This window comes from Ovis aries, chromosome 22, assembly GCF_016772045.2.
Source record: "Ovis aries strain OAR_USU_Benz2616 breed Rambouillet chromosome 22, ARS-UI_Ramb_v3.0, whole genome shotgun sequence".
NCBI classification, from domain to species: Eukaryota; Metazoa; Chordata; class Mammalia; order Artiodactyla; family Bovidae; genus Ovis; species Ovis aries.
In genome coordinates this window covers 42,057,562-42,081,288 of record NC_056075.1, presented here as the reverse complement: position 1 = coordinate 42,081,288, position 23,727 = coordinate 42,057,562, and the positions used below count along the sequence as shown (strand labels likewise).

At 45.9% G+C, this 23,727-nt stretch overlaps 2 protein-coding genes and 1 non-coding gene across 3 annotated transcripts; 1 reads left to right on the top strand and 2 right to left on the bottom strand.

Annotated features, from left to right (window-relative positions):
* Positions 1-7,555: 7,555 nt before the first annotated feature.
* On the bottom strand, positions 7,556-7,662 carry LOC114110366 (U6 spliceosomal RNA). The gene has a single exon (XR_003586642.2). It is a non-coding gene; the product is annotated as a U6 spliceosomal RNA (small nuclear RNA).
* A 2,005-nt stretch (positions 7,663-9,667) lies between these two features.
* On the top strand, positions 9,668-12,683 carry C22H10orf120 (chromosome 22 C10orf120 homolog). The gene is made up of 3 exons (XM_004020247.5): positions 9,668-9,867; positions 10,077-10,152; positions 11,928-12,683. Exons 1-3 carry the CDS (start codon positions 9,668-9,670, stop codon positions 12,681-12,683), a joined length of 1,032 nt encoding a protein of 343 aa, XP_004020296.1.
* A 3,713-nt stretch (positions 12,684-16,396) lies between these two features.
* On the bottom strand, positions 16,397-23,498 carry LOC101111242 (spermadhesin-1-like). Its single transcript, XM_027960193.2, has 5 exons — positions 23,426-23,498; positions 21,089-21,118; positions 19,870-20,005; positions 17,782-17,969; positions 16,397-16,668 (listed from the first exon to the last, which is right to left on the bottom strand). Exons 1-5 carry the CDS (start codon positions 23,469-23,471, stop codon positions 16,664-16,666), a joined length of 405 nt encoding a protein of 134 aa, XP_027815994.2. The 5' UTR covers positions 23,472-23,498; the 3' UTR covers positions 16,397-16,663.
* Between the last annotated feature and the right edge of the window lie 229 nt (positions 23,499-23,727).

Sequence of the window (23,727 nt, the reverse complement as noted above, 5' to 3'; positions counted from 1 at the left end):
AAGACTCTACACATGGACATCACCAGATGGTCAACACCAAAATCAGATTGATTATATTCTTTGCAGCCAAAAATGGAGAAGCTGTATACAGTCAGCAAAAACAAGACCGGGAGCTGACTGTGGCTCAGATCATGAACTCCTTATTGCCAAATTCAGACTTAAATTGAAGAAAGTGGGAAAACCACTAGACCATTCAGGTATGACCTAAATCAAATCCTTTATGATTATACAGTGGAAGTGAGAAATAGACTTAGGGGACTAGATCTGATAGACAGAGTGCCTGTATGGACAGAGGTTCATGACATTGTACAGGAGACAGGGATCAAGACCATCCCCATGGAAAAGAAATGCAAAAAAGCAAAATGGCTGTCTGAGGAGGCCTTACAAATAGCTGTGAAAAGAAGAGAAGTGAAAAGCAAAGGAGAAAAGGAAAGATATAAGCCTCTGAATGCAGAGTTCCAAAGAATAGCAAGGAGAGATAAGAAAGCCTTCCTCAGTGATCAATGCAAAGAAATAGAGGAAAACAACAGAATGGGAAAAACTAGAGATCTCTTCAAGAAAATCAGATATATCAAGGGAATATTTCATGGAAAGATGGGCTCCATAAAGAACAGAAATGATATGGACCTAACAGAAGCAGAAGATACTAAGAAGAGGTGGCAAGAATACTAAGAAGAACTGCACAAAAAAGGGCTTCATGACCCAGATAATCACGATGGTATGATCACTCACCTAGAGCCAGACATCCTGAAATGTGAAGTCAAGTGGGCCTTAGAAAGCATCACTGTGAACAAAGCTAGTGGAGGCGATGGAATTCCAGTTGAGCTATTTCAAATCCTGAAAGATGATGCTGTGAAAGTGCTGCACTCAATATGACAACAAATTTGGAAAACTCAGCAGTGGCCACAGGACTGGAAAAGCTCAGTTTTCATTCCAATCCCAAAGAAAGGCAATGCCAAAGAATGCTCAAACTATCTCACAATTGCACTTATCTCATACACTAGTAAAGTAATGCTCAAAATTCTCCAAGCCAGGCTTCAGCAATACGTGAACCATGAACTTCCTGATGTTCAAGCTGGTTTTAGAAAAGGCAGAGGAACCAGAGATCAAATTGCCAACATCTGCTGGATCATGGAAAAAGCAAGAGAGTTCCAGAAAAAAAAGTCTATTTCTGCTTTATTGACTATGCCAAAGCCTTTGACTGTGTGGATTACAATAAACTGTGGAAAATTCTGAAAGAGATGGGAATACTAGACCACCTGACCTGCATCTTGAGAAATCTATATGCAGGTCAGGAAGCAACAGTCAGAACTGTACATAGAACAACAGACTGGTTCCAAATAGGAAAAGGAGGACGTCAAGGCTGTATATTGTCACTTGCTTATTTAACTTCTATGCAGAGTACACCATGAGAAACGCTGGGCTGGAAGAAGCACAAGCTAGAATCAAGATTGCCGGGAGAAATATCAATAACCTCAGATATGCAGATGACACCACCCTTATGGCAGAAAGTGAAGAGGAACTAAAAAGCCTCTTGATGAAAGTGAAAGAGGAGAGTGAAAAAGTTGGCTTAAGCTCAACATTCAGAAAATGAAGATCATGGCATCCGGTCCCATCACTTCATGGGAAATAGATGGGGAAACAGTGGAAACAATGACATACTTTATTTGGGGGGCTCCCAAATCACTGCAGATGGTGATTGCAGCCATGAAATTAAAGGATGCTTACTCCTTGGAAGGAAAGTTATGACTAACCTAGACAGCATATTGAAAAGCAGAGACATTACTTTGCCTACTAAGGTCTGTCTAGTCAAGGCTATGGTTTTTCCAGTGGTCATGTATGGATGTGAGAGTCGGACTGTGAAGAAAGCTGAACACCGAAGAATTGATGCTTTTGACCTGTGATGTTGGAGAAGACTCTTGAGAGTCCCTTGGACTGCAAGGAGATCCAACCAGTCCATCCTAAAGGAGATCAGTCCTGGGTGTTCATTGGAAGGACTGATGCTGAAGCTGAAACTCCAATACTTTGGCCATCTCATGTGAAGAATTGACTCATTGGAAACAATCCTGATGCTGGGAGGGGTTGGGGGCAGGAGGAAAAGGGGATGACAGAGGATGAAATGGCTGGATGGCGTCACTGACTCGATGGACATGAGTTTGAGTGAACTCCGGGAGTTAGTGATGGACAGGGAGGCCTGGCGTGCTGTGATTCATGGGGTCGCAAAGAGTCGGACACGACTGAGCGACTGAACTGAACTGGTCTGCCTAGAGCCAATGGCTTTGTAAAGGGAACTATGATTCTAAAGCACACAGCCTCTCATATAAATTCTGAATATAGTGCAATGTTAGAAAAGAGCATCATTCTTATAAACCAAGGGGGCCATGTCTGTAGGTACTCATAGCCCTAGAGAGCAGGGATGTCTGGTGGGTCTTTGCAGAGCCAGCTTTCACTGAGTGGCAAAATCCACCAGAGGGTGCCAGAGCCCAGGAGGTGACTGCAGGGACAGGTGTGGCTAGCGGAGGAAGAGAATCCTGGACTTTTTGTGTATGACCTGTGTACACACACGTGCAAACACACACATGTACAAGCACTCCTTGATAGTCATTATAATATTAAGTTGGAAAATATACTTAAAGAAAAAGAGATAGGAAGTTAAGAAGTTCAAAAGATAAGAAACTTTTAGAGAATGATATGAGAAATCATAAATATATATGCAATATGTATATAGATTACCATTCCTACCTACAACAGGAAATGCTTTCTTAAACAAGTCATGAAAAGCAATAACCATTCAGGAAAAGGCTCATAAGTTGGAATGCAGCTGGAATAAAGGACATCTTTTTAAACTTAATTTCATATTAGAGTTGGTTTAGAATGCTGAATTAGTTTCAGATGTACAGCAAAATGGTTCAGTTATCCATATACATATATCCATTCTTTTTCAGATTCTTTTCCCTTATGTGCTATTACAGAATATTGAGTAGCCCTGTGCTCTGTAGTAGGTCCTTGTTGGTCATCTGTCTTACATATAGTAGTGTGTATATTTTTAAAATTTATTTTTATTGGAGTATAGTTGCTTTACAATGTTGTGTTAGTTTCTGCTGTACAGAGAAGTGAGTCAGTTACACATGTACATGTTTCCACTCTTTTTTGGATTTCCTTCCCATTCAGGTTGCCATAGAGCTTTGAGTAGACTTCCCTGTGCTATACACTAGATTCTCATTAGTTATCTATTTTACACATAGTAAAAATAGTGTATATATGTCAGTCCCAATCTCCCAACTCTTTGCACCCCCAAAAGGCATTTTTAAGAAAGGGATGAGGCTAGTAAACAGTAGGAGCAGACATTTGTAATATGTTTTACTGGCAATGGGCTTATACAAAGAATATGTAAAGAAGTTGTACATATCAAGAAGCAAAGCAATTATGAGAAAGAAATGGACAAAAGTCCTGAATAGACATTTCACTAAGGGTAATCTCTTATGGGCAATAGAAAAAGTATTTGACTTCATTTGTAATCAGAAAAGTGTAAATTACACCCGCAATGACATATCACAACCTACCCACTAGTGTTAGCAAGAAGGAATTCTCATACACTATTGGTGGGATGGTGAATTATACAGACATTTTTGAACAGAGCTGAGAATTCTCTAGGAAACAGAAGTTACACGTATCCTGCTGCTGCTGGGGCTAAATCGCTTCAGTCGTGTCTGACTCTGTGCGGCCCCATAGACGGTAGCTTACCAATTTCACTCTTAGGTACGCATCCAACACAGTAACTGCAAGGAAACCTGTACAATCATGCTCCCCAGATTAAAAAATCCAAATGTAAGCAACAGAAGACTGTTTAATAAATAAGACGATCATGCTAAATGACAATGAAAATGATTGAACTACAAGCATAACAACAGCAGAGTCTGGAAAATACATTGAGGGGAAATGCAGGTGTGAAAGAATTCATACTGCGTGAATCTGTTAATACGAAGTCCAAAAATGGGCAAAACTATGTACAAAAATGAAAACTCTGATATTAAAAAGCTATTCAAAAATTAAGCAAATCTTTAAAACCTAATACTTAGAAGTAGATTTGAGGGTTACTTTCTCATGTGTTGACTCGGCTGGGTCCTAGTGCCAGCCAGGGCTTCCCAGGTGGCGCTAGTGGTAAAGAATCTGCCTGCCAGCCAATGCAGGAGACCATGGTTAGATCCCTGGGTCAGAAAGATCCCCTGGAGGAGGGCCTGGCTACCCACTCCAGTATTCTTGCCTGGAAAATCCCATGGACAGAGGAGCCTACAGTCCATAGGGTTGCATTATTCAGACATGACCGAAGCAACTTAGCACACATGTATGCCCAGTCATGCTTTGGTCTGATCCATTATTCTGGATATTTATGTGAGGGTGTTTTTGGATGAGACTGATATTTAAATCAGCAAACTTTGAGTAAAGTAGATTGCCTGTTGCTCCATAATGTGGGTGGGCCTCATCCAATCAGCCGAAGGCGTGAATAGACTGAAGACTTATGTCCCTTGAACAAGAGGCAATTCTCCCAGTGGTCTTGAACCTCTACATGGGCTCTCCCAGAGTCTTCAGCCTGCTGGACCACGCCGGCAGATTTTGGACCTTCCAGCCTCTACAATCATGTTAGCTAATTTCTTTCTTTCTTTTTTTTTAAATTTTTATTTTTACTTTACAATACTGTATTGGTTTTGCCATACATTGACATGAATCCACCACGGGTGTACATGTGATCCCAAACATGAACCCCCCTCCCATCTCCCTCCCCAAAACATCCCTCTGGGTTATCCCCGTGCACCAGCCCCAAGCATGCTGTATCCTGCATCGGACATAGACTGGTGATTCGATTCTTACATGATAGTATACATGTTTCAATGCCATTCTCCAAAATCATCCCACCCTCTCCCTCTCCCTCTGAGTCCAAAAGTCCACTAAACACATCTGTGTCTTTTTTGCTGTCTTGCATACAGGGTCATCATTGCCATCTTTCTAAATTCCATATATATGTGTTAGTATACTGTATTGGTGTTTTTCTTTCTGGCTTACTTCACTCTGTATAATCGGCTCTAGTTTCATCCATCTCATCAGAACTGATTCAAATGAATTCTTTTTAATGGCTGAGTAATACTCCATTGTGTATATGTACCACAGCTTTCTTATCCATTCATCTGCTGATGGACGTCTAGGTTGTTTCCATGTCCTGGCCGTTATAAACAGTGTTGCGATGAACATTGAGGTACATGTGTCTCTTTCAATTCTGGTTTCCTCGGTGTGTATGCCCAGCAGTGGGATTGCTGGGTCATATGGCAGTTCTATTTGCAATTTTTAAAGGAATCTCCACACTGTTTTCCATAGTGGTTGTACTAGTTTGTATTCCCACCAACAGTGTAGGAGGGTTCCCTTTTCTCCACACCCTCTCCAGCATTTATTGCTTGCAGATTTTGGATCACAGACATTCTGACTGGTGTGAAGTGGTACCTCATTGTGGTTTTGATTTGCATTTCTCTAATAATAAGTGATGCTGAGCATCTTCTCATGTGTTTGTTAGCCATCCGTATGTCTTCTTTGGAGAAATGTCTATTTAGTTCTTTGGCCCATTTTTTGATTGGGATGTTTATTTTTTTGGAATTGAGCTGCAGGAGTTGCTTGTGTATTTTTGAGATTAATTCTTTGTCAGTTGCTTCATTTGCTATTATTTTCTCCCATTCTCAAGGCTGTCTTTTCACCTTATAGTTTCCTTTGTTGTGCAGAAGCTTTTAATTTTAATTAGATCCCATTTGTTTATTTTTGCTTTTATTTCCAGTATTCCGGGAGGTGGGTCTTAGAGGATCCTGCTGTGATCTATGTTAAAGAGTGTTTTGCCTATGTTCTCCTCTAGGAGTTTTATAGTTTATGATCTTGCGTTTAGATCTTTAATCCATTTTGAGTTTATTTTTATGTATGGTGTTAGAAAGTGTCCTAGTTTCATTCTTTTACAAGTGGTTGACCAGTTTTCCCAGCACCACTTGTTAAAGAGATTGTCTTTTCTCCATTGTATATTCTTGCCTCCTTTGTCAAAGATAAGGTGTCCATAGGTGCGTGGATTTATCTCTGGGCTTTCTACTTTGTTCCATTGATCTATATTTCTGTCTTTGTGCCAGTACCATACTGTCTTGATGACTGTGGCTTTGTAGTAGAGCCTGAAGTCATGCAGGTTGATTCCTCCAGTTCCATTCTTCTTTCTCAAGATTGCTTTGGCTATTCGAGGTTTTTTTGTATTTCCATACGAATCTTGAAATTGTTTGTTCTAGTTCTGTGAAAAATATCGCTGGTAGCTTGATAGGGATTGCATTGAATTTGTAAATTGCTTTGGGTAATATACTCATTTTCACTATATTGATTCTTCTGATCCATGAACATGGTATATTTCTCCATCTATTAGTGTCCTCTTTGATTTCTTTCATCAGTGTTTTATAGTTTTCTATATATAGGTCTTTAGTTTCTTTAGGTAGATATATTCCTAAGTATTTTATTCTTTTCGTTGCAATGGTGAATGGAATTGTTTCCTTAATTTCTTTTTCTACTTTCTCATTATTAGTGTATAGAAATGCAAGGGATTTCTGTGTGTTGATTTTATATTCTGAAACTTTACTATATTCATTGATTAGCTCTAGTAATTTTCTGGTGGAGTCTTTAGGGTTTTCTGTGTAGAGGATCATGTCATCTGCAAACAGGGAGAGTTTTACTTCTTCTTTTCCAATTTGGATTCCTTTTATTTCTTTTTCTGCTCTGATTGCTGTGGCCAAAACTTCCAGAACTATGTTGAATAGTAGCGGTGAAAGTGGGCACCCTTGTCTTGTTCCTGACTTTAGGGAAATGCTTTCAATTTTTCACCATTGAGGATAATGTTTGCTGTGGGTTTGTCATATATAGCTTTTATTATGTTGAGGTATGTTCCTTCTATTCCTGCTTTCTGGAGAGTTTTTATCATAAATGGATGTTGAATTTTGTCAAAGGCCTTCTCTGCATCTATTGAGATAATCATATGGCTTTTATTTTTCAATTTGTTAATGTGGTGAATTACATTGATTGATTTGTGGATATTGAAGAATCCTTGCATCCCTGGCATAAAGCCCACTTGGTCATGGTGTATGATCTTTTTAATGTGTTGTTGGATTCTGATTGCTAGAATTTTATTGAAGATTTTTGCATCTATGTTCATCAGTGATATTGGCCTGTAGTTTTCCCTTTTTGTAGTATCTTTGTCAGGTTTTGGTATTAGCGTGATGGTGGCCTCATAGAATGAGTTTGGAAGTTTACCTTCCTCTGCAATTTTCTGGAAGAGTTTGAGTAGAATAGGTGTTAGCTCTTCTCGAAATTTTTGGTAGAATTCAGCTGTGAAGCCGTCTGGACCTGGGCTTTTGTTTGCTGGAAGATTTCTGATTACCGTTTCAATTTCCGTGCTTGTGATGGGTCTGTTAAGATGTTCTATTTCTTCCTGGTTCAGTTTGGAATATTGTACTTTTCTAAGAATTTGTCCATTTCTTCCACGTTGTCCATTAAAAATATGGAACGCTTCACGAATTTGCATGTCATCCTTGCGCAGGGGCCATGCTAATCTTCTCTGTATCATTCCAATTTTAGTATATGTGCTGCTGAAGCGAGCACAGCTAATTTCTTAAAATAAATTTCTCTCTTTTTCCAGTTCCCACCCCAAACCCACCATAGTTGTGGTGACATCACTTCTGGCCAGCAAGGCATTGGTGTGTTTTATCACTGTCTCTCTGATGCCTGGAGCAGCTGTGCCACCTTTTTCTACCTGAACCTGCTGAGCCAAGGCCATAGCTACTCCATCTTAATACCTGGATGGGACCAGGCTGCGGGTCCATGGCTAGTCCTAGAACATCTCCCACTAGCCCACAGTCCACTGCTCATATCTCTGTGTTTTTCCTTCTAGTCCTTTTTCTTCTTGAATACTGTTGTATTGACACACTGAAATCATACCCTATATAAGTTTTGTATGGTCTTTTAAAAAATATCACATTACATCCTGAGCGTATTATTGGAAATTTGACTAAGACTTGATTTTTTTTGATGTGTGCCATGCTTAATCACTCAGTCATGTCCAACCCTTTGCAACCCCTGGACTGTAGCCCACCAGGCTCTTCTTCTCATAGGGATTCTCCAGGTAAGAATACTAGAGTGGGTTGCCATGCCCTCCTCTAGGGGATCTTCTCAACTCAGGGGTTGAACCCAGGCCTCCTGCATTGCAGGCAGATATTTTTACCATCTGAACCAAGATCCATAATAATCTTTTTTTTAATATTTATTTTTTTGGCTGTGTCAAGTCTTAGATGTGGCACAATCTTCAGTCTTCACTGTGGCCAGTGGGATCTTTAGCTGAGGCATGCAAATTCTTAGCTGAAGAGTGTGGGATCTAGTTCCCTGACCAGGGATTGAAGCCAGGCCAGCCCACCTGCCCTGGGAGTGCGGTCTTGGCTTCTGGACCACCAGGAAAGTCCCAGTCCTTAATATTCTATCATGCACCATTCATTGGTTGCTCCACAAATATTTGTGGAGTGCACCCTATATGCCAGGTGTTGTGTGGGTTGTGCAAACAGCTCTGTGTAGGACAAATGTGTGAGTCAATGCATACAGGGCAAGAGGCACTGTCTATACCGCTCCACGGCACTGGCTGCTGATTTCCAGGTTCACAGCTGTCCTAGGGGAACTGAAATTGCCCCGGTATGGGAGAGGAGCATTGGTGTGTTTTAGATGGCTGTTATGAGCATGAGGCCTGGACATATCCCCACTTACGGGTGTTTTTTGGTAGAAGAAAAGGAAAGCTTCAGGACCAGTACTTGTCAGAGACATCGTCTTCCATGAGCTGCTTCGTTACTTTTTAAACTCATTTTTTTCAAAAGGTAATAGGCTCACATGGTTCTAAACAATACTGTACAAAACAGTAATGTACACAACGAAAAGACTCATTACCACCTTATCCATATCTGCCAGGTACCCACTTCTGATAACCATTTATGACATTTTTTGCATGTATTATTCTAGTGTTTCTTTATCCAAATGCAAGTATACATGCTTATTTTTTCCTTTCCAATATAAAAAGGTTGTCTACAATTTATACACTTTTGTGCCTTGATTTTTGCGCTAAAAGTATTTCTCAGAGATATTTCCAAAGATAAGCAAGTTGTTAAGGCAGAGAGGGGTATTTGAGACATGAGGGGAGCATGTCTAGAAGCTGATTCCAAGAACCGTGAATAGAGTTCATGAATGGAGCATGAGGAACTAAGATTGGAACTAAGATTGGAGAGGCAAGCCAATACCAGGGAGAGACTTTAGGTGATGAGCGTCCATCCAGGAAGAATTGAGCAGTCTTTATTGGCTTATAAGTGGCATTGACATGGTCAGATCATCTCCCAGCTACACTTCTCTGCCCATTCTATTCCCCTGGACTCCAACATACCAAGACCATGGTGGTGTGTGTCCATTTCACCCCAAGGGATCATTTGATGCCTAAACTCAGACCTCACAATAGCTGCCACATAAGCCAGTTATGATGCAAGATGTTTGTGACTGTCCTCTGGGTTCACATTAAAGCTGTCTTAGAAAGAAAATCCAGGCACTGACACCTCCCATCCTAGCCTGGAGCCAGAGTATGATCAGAGAATGGGAGAATGGCTGTCCGAAGATTGGAAAACAGAGGGTTAGAGATTCAAGGGTCCAAGAAAGGATGACTACAGAGGGAAAGTTAAATAAGAATGGAATACCGATGCGAGTATTTAATATAAGCGATTCCTTCCTGAATAAAGAGTCCCTGTCCTCCCAAGGGGATCTATGCCCTCCTTCACCACTGGGGTGAGTGTAACCTGTGCTTCTGGTCCATTCCCTCCCACCCATGTCAGATTTGAGGCCAAATGGAAGAGCCCACCCTGTGGCTGTAGAAACCGTGATCACAGAGGCCTTATCCTGATCAACGTGGCATCACCCTTTGTGAGATTTCCCACTCCAAAAGGCAAAACTAGGAAGACCATTCCCAAGTTCTAATACACCTCTCTGCCTTCCAGGATATGGACCAAATTCTACAAATCGGACCCACGCATTGCCCTCGGGAAATACTCCCCCTTGGAGAAAGAGATCCTAGTAAGTGCTGTGAAATTTATACACAGGGAGGCCCCACGGAATCCAGGCAGTTAGGCTAGGAGAGCCAGAGTTTCAAAAACCACCAGCAACACAGGTGTGAGTCTCCCAAGCAGTGGAGGAGGGTTGGCTGAGTTAACTAGTGGCTTCCATATTTGCCTAGCAAAAGCAAAATACTCTCTTATTACAAAGTCCCAAGCAGGACTGTAACTACAAGTGATAACAAATCACGGAAGCGGCCTTTTCTTGAGCCCTTATCTTGCACTAGTTGCTTTCATATATGTTATCTTATGGAGACCTCACAGGGGCCTGTAAGAGCAATACAATTCTCTCAGATTCATAGTAGGTGAGACGGAAAGTCAGATTTGAACCCAGGCTCATCTGTTCCCAATGATCTACCCTCATTCTCACTATACAGGGTCTCGGGCACCCTCACGGATAGACGGCAAGGGAGCCACTAGATAATTCTTTCTGTGGGTGTCCTTTGTTCCTGTCAAATTGAGAACTTTTAAAAAATTTTCCATCATAAATGCTATATTTTTATTTTTTTGTTGTTGAGGTAAGATTGATTTAGAACATTATTGTTGAGGCAGTCTGAGAGCAAGTGGGAAAAAAATTTCCAGGCACAAACTGCAGAAAAGAGTGTGTTTATTTTAAAAAAAAGAGCAGAGATAAAGTGGGCACTTCGAGTGCAACCGGCTGACAACTCCTGACAAGCCAGGGAGAGCTGACCGCTTTTGTGAGTTAATAGCTGATTTGTATAGCCTCAAGACAAAGACAGTTCCTGCTGGGAGGTTGGCGTTAGGTGATTGGGGCACAACAGGGTGTTTCCTGGAGTGGGCATCTTTGCCTAACTGGGAATCAGGAAGCTTGTTAGTGATAATCAAGGGGACTTTTGGTAAGGTTACAAAGGGGCCCAGTTGGCTTTGGTAAGGTTACAAAGGGGCCCGGTTGGCTTTGGTAAGGTTATAAAGGGGCCTGGTTGGCTTTGGTAAGGTTGTAAAGGGGCCCAGTTAGCTTTGGTTCTGGGCTCTGCTTCTGTGGCCTTGGTACAAGGCCTCACACCTGTGGCCTGCAGCAGGACTCAGCAATTACATCAGCGTCATGTGTACAACGTTGAGTTTCATATTTCTCTAAGTGCTACATGTGCTCCCCACCAAAATTTAGTTTTCTCCATAACCTTGCAGCTCATCTCCTTTACCCTTTTTTCCCTTCCCCTCCCCACTCTTCCTTCTCTGGTAACCACTGCTCTTGTTTTCTCCCCTTTACTAATCCTTGATGGTATTATAGTAAGCAAAGTGAAGTCGCTCGGTCATGTCTGACTCTTTGCAACCCAGTGGGCTCCTCTGTCCATGGGATTCTCCAGGCAAGAATACTGGGGTGGGTTGCCATTTCCTTCTCCAGGGGATCTTCCTGACCCAGAGATCAAACCTGGGTCTCCCGCATTGCAGGCAGATGCTTTATCCTCTGAGCCACCAGGGAAACCTATACTAAGTGAAATAAATCAGATTGAGAAATACAAATACTGTAGAAATTCACCATACACATGGATTATAAAAAACTGACCAACAAACAAATGAACACATCAATCCCCTTGAGATTTTAACCACCGCCTCTCCCCACTCATCCCCCAGCCCCCTGCCCATTGGCCCTGGAGAAGGGGATGGCAACCTACTCCAATATTCTTGCCTGGAGCAGAGCCTAACAGGCTCTAGTCCATGGGCTCGCAAAGAGTCGGACACGACCGATCGACTCACACACCTTTTCCCACTTGTCAGCGTCTGGGTGGCGTTCACACCGTGGCAGCCCGGAGGTTTCTGACTTACAAGCAAGAGGAAGAACGGGAAATGCTCAAGGAACTACAGACGTTGTCTTCAGACTACAAACGGGCGGTGGACTATAGAAGGCAACACATCCCTGCTTGTGCCACCTGTGGGCCCCTGGGGAAAATGTGGACGGCCAAGGTGATCGTGTCCCCGGAGGAGTTCAGGATGCCCCGGCGGGAGAGGCTGAATGTCAGCAAGCACATAGAGCGTATGCAGCTGGCGAGAGCCCTGCGGAGCAAGCAGCTCCTACCCTATGTCGAAAGGTTTAGGGACTCTTCGCTTCTGCCTGCAGGGGGCCTGGGCCCCATGGCAAGGGGCAGGGCTGGGGAAGGCCAGGATGACGGCAACACCGATGATGGCAATGATGCCCATCAAAAGGGGAGAGGAGAGGCGGAGAGCAAAACCTCCAAAAGACAGGAAATAAAAATGAACGTCATTTTCAAGTCAGAAGAACCCAAAAATAGCATAACCTACCATCCAAATGATCTAAAGCCATTCCTCCCCGCAAAGAAAGTGGAGAGGTCCATCACTGGCTTAACAAACAGAAGTCTTTTGCACGTGTCAGAATTTCCTGGCGACCTCATGCTAATGAATCAGGATTTTCTGTCTCGGGGGATCTACCCCAGTTATGCATCACAGGCCACCCGTCTGGAAGAAGAGAATGCCTGGAAAGAGTACATGTGCAAAGTTGCTTCCCATCATTATTAAAATGTTATTTATCTCCATGGTAACCCAGCCTCCTGGTCCTTCTTATTCCTGCAGCTCTGCCCCAGGTGGCTTCTCTCTCTCTCTTTTTTTTTTACTTTAAAAAAACTTTTCATTTTTAAAAGTTTTTATTTTATATTGGAATGGGGTTGATTAACAATATTTCAGGTGTACAGCAGAGTGATTCAGTTATATATATTAATATTCTTTCAAGGTTCCCTGGTGGCTCAGCTGCTTAAGAATCTGCCTGCAATGAGGGAGACCTGGGTTCGATCCCTGGGTTGGGAAGATCCCCTGGAGAAAGGAAAGGCTACCCACTCCAGTATTCTGGCCTGGAGAATTCCATGGACTGTCTAGTCCAAGGGGTTGCAAAAGAGCCAGACATGACTGAGCAACTTTCACTTCCATGTTCTTTTTCGCTTCCCAGGTGGCGCAGTGGGAAAGAATCCACCTGCCAGTGCAGAGACAGTCCATGGATCACACTAAGTCAGACACTTCTGAAGCAACTGAGCATACACACACACACACACACACACAGAGAGAAAGCAAGTGTAAACTCTGCAAGGCCTTGTGAGTCCTTAAAAAGAAGCCCCTACTGAGCACGGATATCACCAGTGGTAGAATAAGCCACATGTCCAGAAGGGCCACATGGACTGGTTTATATTATGGGGGGAAGGGCAGGGAGAGAAGGGACGTTCTGAGATGGGGTGCTGGGTTCTCACCTGGCCAGTGTGTGGTCTGGGGCTGGACATCTATGTGAGAGACAAGGAAGGTTAGATCTAAAGCACCAATGTGTCCAACTGGAATCAAAGCTGAAGCAACTCTGAGAAATAGACTCTGGGCTGATGTTTTTCGTGATTCCACTGAGGAGTCACTGTCAATGTCATCATGATCTTTCTGACCCATGTCATTTTGGGAACACCCAGATGCCAGGCCATTGCCCACATCAGTGTGGCCAAAGGCTTTCTGTCCACATGTTTGAAAGCCACAGCCCCTCCTGTGACAGCTGGAGGTCATTACAGCAACATTGCCCAGGACTATCAGTCAGTCTCCCTCAGGTCTATGACAACCGCATGGTCACCCCGGAGGTGTTAGGACTCTGGGCTGTGCGTGAATGCCTGGAGAGTCTCCGTGGGGCTCTGCTCCAGACAGCCATGCTCTAGCCGGTCACTAGCATTCCATTTGTCACCTGCCTGCCATCCCCACACCCTTGAATCATCAAGGGGCTTCATGATGAGCTGTTTACCCAGGAATTCTTTCCTCTAAGTAGATGCTAGGGAAAAGCAACATAATACACCAACTGAGGTTAAACAGTGCTGCCCAGGAGAAGGAAAGCTCAGGAAGCAATTGACGAGTGCCTCGCAGAGATGGATGAATGCTTCTGCAGAAAATAAAACCTTTCATTGTTCTGTCCTAAGAAGCAGAGCTTTCCTTCTGACCTGAGTGTGTAGATGCCACTCCTTGGCTTCTGACCACCCCTCCTCTGGCAGATGGGGTTGGGGGTGGGGCTGCTGGCCCCAGCAGCCAAGCTTGCATCCAAGAGCAGGATCAGAGGCACAAGTTGTGTCCATATTCTTGTGGAGCACCTTGAGGAGGTCCTTCTGCTTCTCTCTCTGGCCTTCAAAGCCCTCTCTGCTCTTAACTCCTGATCCCTTCCTTCATCCTCAGCCACAGGCACGTGCCCTGCTCACAAGAGACAGGCTTGAGGCTCTAAGGGATCCAGCAGGAGGCAGGGGACATGTCCAGAAAGAACCAGGACCTTCTGTACAGGTTTCACCCTTGACCAAACAGAGCCTTCCCAGACATAAGGACAGGAAGAGCCTGAAATCTCTGAAAATGGCAAAGGGCCAATGCAGGGAAATTTTCAGAGCCATCTGACCATCGGAACCCTCGAGAAATTATATAAGCCATGGGAAATGTGTGTATTGTCAACCCCAACTCCTTGAGTTTGCACCCCAGTCTTGATTCTTGACCACACTATTTCAAGTTTACAGAAGCAATGTTTAAATAGAATCTATTCATGTTTGGGAATGCATGTAAGAATTAAAGATTTTAAAATTTAAAAAATAAAAAAAGAAAAAAAAATAAAAAATAAATAAATAAAGAAAAAAAAATAAATAGAATCTAAGCCCCATTTTGCAGCCATCTGCAAGGTGTTTCATCCTTGGGCACACAAGAGTAACTTAGTGTAGGTCCAGACCTCACATCAAGTCTGGAAGGACAGAGACCCTTCCTCACACAGATGACATCTTCTGCCTCAGCATCTTTTCTGGTCTGTGTTTGGCTTAGCCTACAGTTGAGGGAACCGTGACTCCCATGTTAACACTGAAGACTGCCTGGAGAGAAATGCAGAGCCTCATTGGAACACTGAAAACACAACTCTGACCTTATCGCTCATTCATTCATTTAAGAATTACTAGTAGGACCCTAAAGTTTGAGTGCCGCAGTGGTACCCACTGAATAAATAAGCAACTGGTACTGTATACTTGACTTTCCTGGTGGCTCAGATGGTAAAGAATCTGCCTGCAATGGAGGCGACCCAGGCTCCACTCGTGGGATCGCCAAGAGTTGAATGTGACTGAGTGACTAACAGCAGCTGAATACTTAACTCTCATAGAGATCTATATGAGGCAAGTGAGAGAGGCACAAGGGTGCAATGGTAGAGTCAGCCTTTCAGCTGAACCAGGATGTGCTTCATGGAGGACCCCAAGCAGCAGGCAGATGCGTCTGGAAGGTTGGAAGGATGGACTCCTGGCCGAGGGGACAGTGGGAGCAAAGGCTCAGAGTTGCTCAAAGGTGTGCAGTGTCCAAAGCTCAGTGTGTGATGGCTCAGCCCTGAGAGGGACCAGAGGGAAGAAGACATTAGAAGGAAGGGAAAGTCAGGTAAAGAAGGGTTTGATAAAACTCTGCTAAGGCGGCTAACTCTATGGACTGGTTTTCAACAGGCAGTGAAAAATGGAACCGGATTGTGGTTAGATGCCTATGCTGGATGGTGGGGGGTAAACTGGAAAAGATCCAAAAAGCTACAATATCAACAGAGAAAAATCACCTTCAGAGAACTCACTTGAGGAAGAGAGATTCCAGGGTGACCTCTGGGTTGACCTCAACAGGATGGTCCACACATACAGATTATTGTGCCTGAAGGAGTTGATGGTTCTCCCCACAAGTTCATGAAAAGACCCCCACACTCCCCCTCCTCTCTGGACAGAAGAAAAGGATATGGAAGCAGTTCCAGGCTTATAAGAGGCTGTGCCATCCAGAGGCCACTGTGTTTCTGACCCTGCTAACTCCTGGTCTGATAAAATGCAACATCACCCGATTAGATGAGCCCGCAAACAATGTGAACTTTATGTGTGACTCTCTGCAGACCTTTAAAAGGGACTATGATGCAAATATAATTGATAGTTGGATGGTGGGAATCAGAAGACATTCAACATATCCTCACCAAAGATCCTTTATCCTCAAGCTCATTGCTTGAAACTTGGCAGAGAGCCGGGCCAGCGTCTCATTGCTATGTCTGTAGAGGGTTTCCTTGTGCAGGCAAGGAAAATCATAAATAGACAGCACTCTTGTCCTGAGATAGACCTCAGACCAATGAGCACCCTCTGGGCATTAAGACCTTCAGGAGGGGTTTCAACTACTCTCAGCGATGCCTGGGGTTCCAACCCTGTAACACCAGGACTCACAAACTAAAAAAAAAAAAAAAAAATCCAGACTCAGGTAAAGAGACTTTATTCAAAATGATTATAATGATAAATAGAAGAAACTAACCACAAGACTGGCAACAATCTAAAGCCCAGTAGTAAGGAATCTTTCTGCAGTTAGACAACCGGGGGCTGGAAAGGATGGAGGTGACAGGCTGAGAGCAGCAGGTGTGATTAGACAGAAGATGCCTCTCCTTGTGGGCAGCTGATTCCAGAGGGTCTTCAAGGAATGTTGTTCTCTTTTGCAATGCTTGTCCACTCAGGCCTGAGCAGAGATCACTAAGCTGTGGGATGGAGAACAGGTTAAGTAGAGTTTAAGAAGCATTTTCTTCCAATTGACATGTGGGTGAAATTGCAGTCAATCATTAATGAGGAAAAAATACACTCTTGAGGGACTGTCTTGGTTTGTTTTAGGTTACATATACATCTGGTCCCATCACTTCATGAGAAATAAATGGGAAAATGGTGGAAACAGTGAAACAGACTTTATTGGGGCGGGGCGGCGGTGGGGGGGCTCCAAAATCACTGCAGATGGTGACTGCAGCCATGAAATTAAAAGATGCTAACTCCTTGAAAGAAAATTTATGACCAACCTAGACAGCACATTAAAAAGCAGAGACATTACTTTGCCAATAAAGGTCTGTCTAGTCAAGGCTATGGTTTTCCAGTAGTCATGTATGGATGTGAGAGTTGGACCGTAAAGAAAGCTGAGCGCCAAAAAATTAATGCTTTTGAACTGTGGTGTTGGAGAAGACTTGAGAGTCCCTTGGACTGCAAGGAGATCCAACCAGTCCATCCTAAAGAAAATCAGTTCTGAATGTTCATTGGAAGGACTGATACTGAAGCTGAAACTCCACTACTTAGGCCACCTGATGTGAAGAACTGACTGATGCTGGGAAAGATTGATGGTGGGAGGAGAAGGGGATGACAGAGGATGGGATGGCTGGATGGCATCACCAACTCAATGGACATGAGTTTGGGTAAATTCCAGGCATTGGTGATGGACAAGGAGGCCTGGTGTGCTGCAGTCCATGGGGTCGCAAAGAGTTGGACACGACTGAGTGACTGAACTAATATATGCCTAAGGGATTTTAATATGATCAGGAAGGGAAATTTTATATTTGAGAGGAAATGATCATCTTGTCTAGATGTAAAGTAAAACTTGTAAAAGAATTTTCATGTCAGATCTTCACAACTGCAAGATCTGGGGATGCAGAAAGGCTGTCATTGAACTGGTGGCTGTTTCTGGAGAGGCTCACTAGGTCACACTGCCTCTGGCTCATCTGCTGACAATCGGGTTTATTTCAACAGTCAGATAAACACCAGATGCCCAACTTCCCTGGACCATGCACAGAGAAGGAGGACTTGTCAGCAGGTGCCTGCCTCCTTTTACCTACCTTGTGAATCCTGAAAGTACAGCACTTCATAGGAAGAAGTCAGGTGCTCAGGCTTTCTGAAGTACTTGACAGTCATGGTATTGCCAGAAGATCTATATTCCAGGAATGAACCTTCACAAACCCTCCCTAAGACAGAAGATCCTGGCAGCCCATCTATAATCTCCAGGTACTCTTTAGCACAGTTGAGGCTGTTGGAGCAGAGGGAAGGGCAGGCATCAGCCTTCGGAATCATGGTCCCTCCGGCAGGCAGCCTCCCCTGTCCAGACCCAATGCAATCACAGGGCTTTGTTCACCAGACTTCCCAGGCATGGTGCCCACAGGGAAGGAGACTCATCCTTCAGGAGGGGGTGGTGGTCACCCAGGACCCTCCCCACACCAGGGCTGCAGGTGACTCCTTGCCTCCTGGGCAACCCCACTGATGGGGCTCAGGGAAGCCCACCCAGGACTCTGGGATCAGGAGCCACCGGAGGGCACAGTATAGCCAACCCTGAGGACTGTTTGCTTGGGCAACAAGCACGGAGTCAGATGAAGCCCAGACATGCGTGTGTGACTCCACTGCACCCCTGCACCCCTGGCAGAGGGGGCCCAGGACCCCCTCTTGGCCTCCAGGACATGCAGAGGCGAGAGGGGCATCCAGGTCTTGCTGCTGCGGGCAAAGTGCACACATGGGTTGTCACACTCCTGCCGAGGTCTCCGTCTCCTCCTCCTGCCCATCAGACCTGACCCCGCCCTGTCTTCCTCTCTCAGCCACCAGCGTGTGTCCCACCCAGGAGGGAGATTGGAGCCTCTCTGGGCTAAAACGAGACACGGAAGGGACATCTCACCAGGACACACACTCAGCTCCCTCTGTACTAGCTCACTCTTAGACGGACTGATTCCTTCCTAGTCCCATATCCAAAACTGGTCTTGGAGAGGGTCAAAGGGACAATAATGAAAATTTTAAGAATAAGCTATCCCTCTGATCCTAATAGAAATGGTGATGTAGGAAATGCCTGCCTCCTTCAGCCCTGGCGTGTGGTTTTGATAGATGGTCTGGACCCTGCTGTGAGGCAGGCATTTCCAGGTTGTCCTCCTCACACGGAGCAGCTCCTCCACCTAGTGGAGACCTGACCCTGTGGAAGGTCTGGAGGGACAGGGCTGTGTCAGTCACAAGACAACCTCACCTGTCTCCACCACCACTGTGGATTATATATCACTTGGTCTGCAATTGGTGGAAATGTGGCTGTGTGTTAATATCTGTGAAGAGTAACCTACTACGGAAATGCTACAACTTATTGCTGCGTTGACAGTGCTTTCTGTTGCAGTATTATTCATTCTGTCTTTTAATTGTTCATTCAGTCTTTCATTCATCCATGCACCCACTAGTTGAAAAATATTTCTTGACTGCCAAAAATAAGACTCCCTTTCTTGTAGGCACAAACTCATGGGCAGGAATGGTGCGTGCGTCGTCGCTCAGTCATGTCCAACTCTTTGAGACCCTATGGCCCCCCAGGCTCCTCTATCCGTGGGATTCTCCAGGCAAGAATATTGAAATGGGATGCCATTCCCTTCTCCAGGGGATCTTCCCAAAGCAGGTAATATATGGGGCACAAATATGAGAAAGATCTGCCCAGCTGTGGACAGAGTCAGAGCAGGGGTTTCAGGTGTGATGGAAAAGTTCTTCCTCCAGTGAACTCGTGAACTAGGAAATGAGGACCCTAAGCAGCAGGTGGTGAGTCTGGGAGAGGTGGAAGTTGCCTTCCAGGCAGAGGGGACAGTGTGAGCAAAGGCTCAGAGCTGCCCAGCAGTCTGGTGGGTCCACAGCTCAGTGTGTGCTGGCTCAGCTCAGAGACGGGGCAGAGGGGAGGAGAGGTTAGAAGGGAGGGGAGATCGGGGTCCCCTGGAGGGATCTGAAAGCTGTGCAAGGAGGGTCAGCTTGATGCAGAGGGCAGGGGGCCATGTAGGTCGTCAGCAGGAGTGAGCTGAGCTGGGGTCAGGATGTGTCCGGATGTGTGTGCTGGGTGGTGTGGGGGAAATGGGAAGGGGCAAAGAGGGACACCTTCCCATAAAACCACAACATCAGCAAAGAACACTCAGCTGAGCACTTACTGGAGTTGCTGGATAGACACCCTAGCTTGGTACTGTGGTGGCATCTGGATAGTCCAGACACAGTTTGTTTTCTTTCCGTAATAGGTGGCGATCACTCCAGACTCCTCATTGAGGATTCCCCCGCAGTTAGTATTTCCTATAACAGAAGAAAGGATTCCAGTCTCCCAGAAGCTGCACCAGGCCGCTGGGCTCTGTGCCGCCCCTCGCCTACCCCACTGCAGGTGGTCCTAACTCCCACTCCCCAACCACAAACAGACATCCGCAATCCAGTCTGAGCACCCAGGAAAATGTGGTTTTCAGAATTTTAAAGAGATCCATACTCTTTACTGCAGTTTGTTTTGATCCCTGAAAAATATGAGTTTAACACCTTGTCGACAAAGTATTGTTTGTCAAGTGAAAGTGAAAGTCGCTCAGATGTGTCCGACTCTTTGTGACCCCATGGACTATACAGCCCATGGAATTCTCCAGGCCAGAATACTGGAGTGGGTAGCTGTTCCCTTTTCCAGGGGATCTTCCCAACCTAGGGATCGACCCAGGTATCCCACATTACAGGCATATTCTTTACCAGCTGAACCGCCAGAGAAGCCCATTGTTTGTCAAGTGAAGATAAAACAGCACTTTCATCATTGGTGTTTTGATCAAATGAGTTCAAGTTTTACCTGAACCTGAAAATCCTAGGGAAATCAATCAATCATCGATTGATAATCATCAGTCACTCAGTCAATCATCCATCACTCAATCATCTATCAGCCCCCGCATCAGGGGGAAACTTTTCTCTTTGCCTAGCACCCCTCTGATGCCGACACACCCTCTGCCTGGAGGCTCTCATATCTGACGCTGGACACAGTGATGCCCCTCAGCCCTCCAGGCTCCAGCCATTAAAGGTGGCTCCGTTGTCCTGGGCCACCTATGCTGTGGAGAGGTGGTCCCATTCCTGCCTCATGAGGTTGTGCAGGCAGGAGGGCAGGGGAAGCTCCTGAGTTGTGGAGGTGAGGAGGGGAGGGGAGAAGGAACAGGGTGGGAGTCGTAGGAGGTCAGGGTATGGGACCCTAGGGATTGTTAAGACCAAGGCTGACGGTCAGCTCTGGAAATGCCAAGTTCCTTTAACCAAAAGGTAAACTGACACCAGTGTTTCCAGGAGAGGCATCTGAACTGAAGCCCTAAAGCACTTCTCCCTGTGAGGAGCATAAAATGGTAAAAGCATTAAGACTGTACTTACGGGGGAGCCAGTCCATTGAATCCACTGTGGCTGGAAAGACATCAAAAGAGAACAACAAATGAAAAGCCGGAAGTTACTGAAGTGTCAAGGCTATGGCACACACAGTGCCCACCCTGTGTTTCCAGGGATCATGCTGGGCGCACAATACTTGGCTGCCCTTGTCCTGGGAAGAGCCGGGTCCTGCAGGGACAGAGCAGAAGTCTGGTGCTCCGCCTTCAAGACTTGCTCATTCAGCTGTGACCGTTTGTTTCTCAGGCCCACTCAGTGAAAATGAATGTTCTGGCTCTGGAGCCACAATCAGACAAGTCAGCTCTCAGGAGGCTGAGTGGCTTCTCCAGTTAACCTGGGAGTTTCTGCTCGGCAGGTTGAACCTGCCATTTCCTAAGAAACCTCTCAGTCCTGGGCCAATCAGAACAGAGGGGCACTCAAAAATAACTTGAGTATTTCTTGTAATTCTTCAATGAGACCAATGATGAATTTGCTTTTGGTGTAAATGCATGGAATAAAAATCTCAGCTGAGAAGAATGAGCATTCTTAATTTATGAAAGTTTCACCATGTCAGGGAACTGAGTCAGGGGCCTGGCAGCAATCACTGTTTTCTTTGTTGTTGTGGCTTGTAGTTTATCCTCAGGGCTTGACAAGTGGGCACAGCACAGTTCAGGAAACAGACTGGGGCCCAGTGTGGCTTGGGTGAGTGCTGGATGGCTTTAGACAAGACATTTATTCTCACAAACCTCAGTCCATGCACCTGTAAACTGGAAATTTAATAGTAACAGCCTCCTTGGTTCCAGAGGACAGTTCACGCATACACAGCTCAGTGCCCAGCCCAGAGAGGCTGTCCACCACGCTCCCTGCCACTGTCAACCTCCCGCCGCATTCATTTCCTTTTCCGTAGACACTGCTTTCCTCAGTAAATGGAAATCAACAAGCGCTCTGGGAGCTATGTGACCATAGATGTCAACCAGGACATGGGGGTCCGTCTCCAGCTGCCCGTCCTGAGTACTGAAGTGGCACAGGATTGGGGGCCACAAAGGAAACCTCCCCACCCTGGAGCATCCATCTCGTCTGCTCTGGAAAATACAAATCGAGGTTTCTTTGAAAGCAGATCTCAAGGGCAGAATCGCACATCTTCCCATCATGGACCTGCATGTACAGTGACCTCCTCAGATCTAGAATCTAAGGTGCCAGCTTTGAAGCAGGGGAGCAAGCAGCCCCTTGGAGGAGTTCAGCACACGTCACCCCAAAACATGCTGCCTTGATCTGTTGATTTGAACTGATGGTGCTTGAGAAACAGCAGAAGCAGGAAGGGCTCTGATGGACCTGTTTCTACCTATAAGCTGCCCACAAAGTGTCCCAGGAGCAGAGCTCCCCTTCCCCATCCCCACAGCCCCAGACCAGGGAGACGGGAAGGTCCTGATCACAGGAGACTGGGATAAATGCTGAGAAGGATCTGTGTTCACACACTGACAGCACAAGTCTGTCCTTCCGTCCTCTCGGCTCCTGGTCATGAGCACAGTTGCCTGCAGGGGAGCAGGGGAGGAGAGTGTGGGTCGATGAAAAGAGGAGCTGGAGCAGAAAAGCACAGAGAAGGCGATGGGACAGAGTAAGACCCACAGAGAGAGCAAGGAGGAAGGAGACAGAGGCTTCCCTGAAGGCATGGCCGTCTCTTCTTTCCCTCCAGCACCGAGAATCCTCATGGGTCCCTCCATGTTCAGCGCAGGCCCAGCGCCCAGCCCCCTTGCAGGGCTAAGACACCACCCCTGCCCTCGTAGGACATTCTCAGCCCTGCTGGGAGCTGCTGCTCCTGCGGGTCATCTCAGAGCTCGTGTTGCTGCCGTGTCCCCATCCCAGGGGCAGAGGCAGAGCATCCACCTGTCCTGGGGCTTCTGCAGGGGCCCCCGCTTCCCCCTGGATGCCACCCTCCAATCAGGTCCAGCCAGGGTCCCACCTACAACACTCACACCATCACACTTCCAAGACCCCTGCAAAGCTGACCACGTCTGGTTCACCTCCTCCAGGTCTGGGCTGAAGGCTGGCTGTCCCGCAGGGCATCCCAGGGAACACTGGCTAAAGCAGAGGGGGCCCAGGGAATGCATGCCAGAACAAGGACGGACAGCCCAGAAAATGTTTAAAAATCATTGTATACTCAGCCACTGGTCATGGCCATCCTGCTGGACCCTCCTCCTCCAGGCCAGGCTGAGGGTGGCATCTCCTTGGAGAACAGTAGTTTGCAGACCCTCTTCTTGGGCAACAAGAGAACTGCCCAGACTCTCTAGGTTGAACAGGAAGCAGAGAGGCCGGGAGGCAAGGGGATGGGGGCCAGGGGCCAGGCTTTACCTGTGCTGAGCAGCAAGGCCCAAGGGATGACGCTGGACAGCTTCATCTTCACAGCCTGGCACCAGCCTCAGCACTGAGCCTGGCCCCGGAGGCCTGGGGCTATATACACACAGCAGCTGACGCCTGACCTCCTCCTCCCCTGGAGCCCAGCCCCGCAGGGCTGCGGGAGCCCCGGGTTCTCTAGGAGAAGCAGGCTGCCTGCTGTTTTTTCTTTGTCTTTGTATACACTTTCTGTGCCCTTTTCCCCTGGGAAATAATGACCAATTTCTTTTCTTCCTCTCCTCTTCCTGCGGTCCTGGATA

Excerpts from the sequence above, each read along its gene's own strand:
- C22H10orf120 (XM_004020247.5), top strand. The coding sequence starts at position 9,668 with ATGATCAGAGAATGGGAGAATGGCTGTCCGAAGATTGGAAAACAGAGG. Across the intron at positions 9,868-10,076 it reads TGCCCTCCTTCACCACTGGG|GATATGGACCAAATTCTACA; the intron begins GTGAGTGTAACC and ends TCTGCCTTCCAG. Across the intron at positions 10,153-11,927 it reads CCTTGGAGAAAGAGATCCTA|CGTCTGGGTGGCGTTCACAC; the intron begins GTAAGTGCTGTG and ends CCCACTTGTCAG.
- LOC101111242 (XM_027960193.2), bottom strand. The coding sequence starts at position 23,471 with ATGAAGCTGTCCAGCGTCATCCCTTGGGCCTTGCTGCTCAGCACAG. Across the intron at positions 21,119-23,425 it reads GGCCTTGCTGCTCAGCACAG|CCACAGTGGATTCAATGGAC; the intron begins GTAAAGCCTGGC and ends ATGTCTTTCCAG. Across the intron at positions 17,970-19,869 it reads GTGTCTATCCAGCAACTCCA|CCTCAACTGTGCTAAAGAGT; the intron begins GTAAGTGCTCAG and ends CTGCTCCAACAG.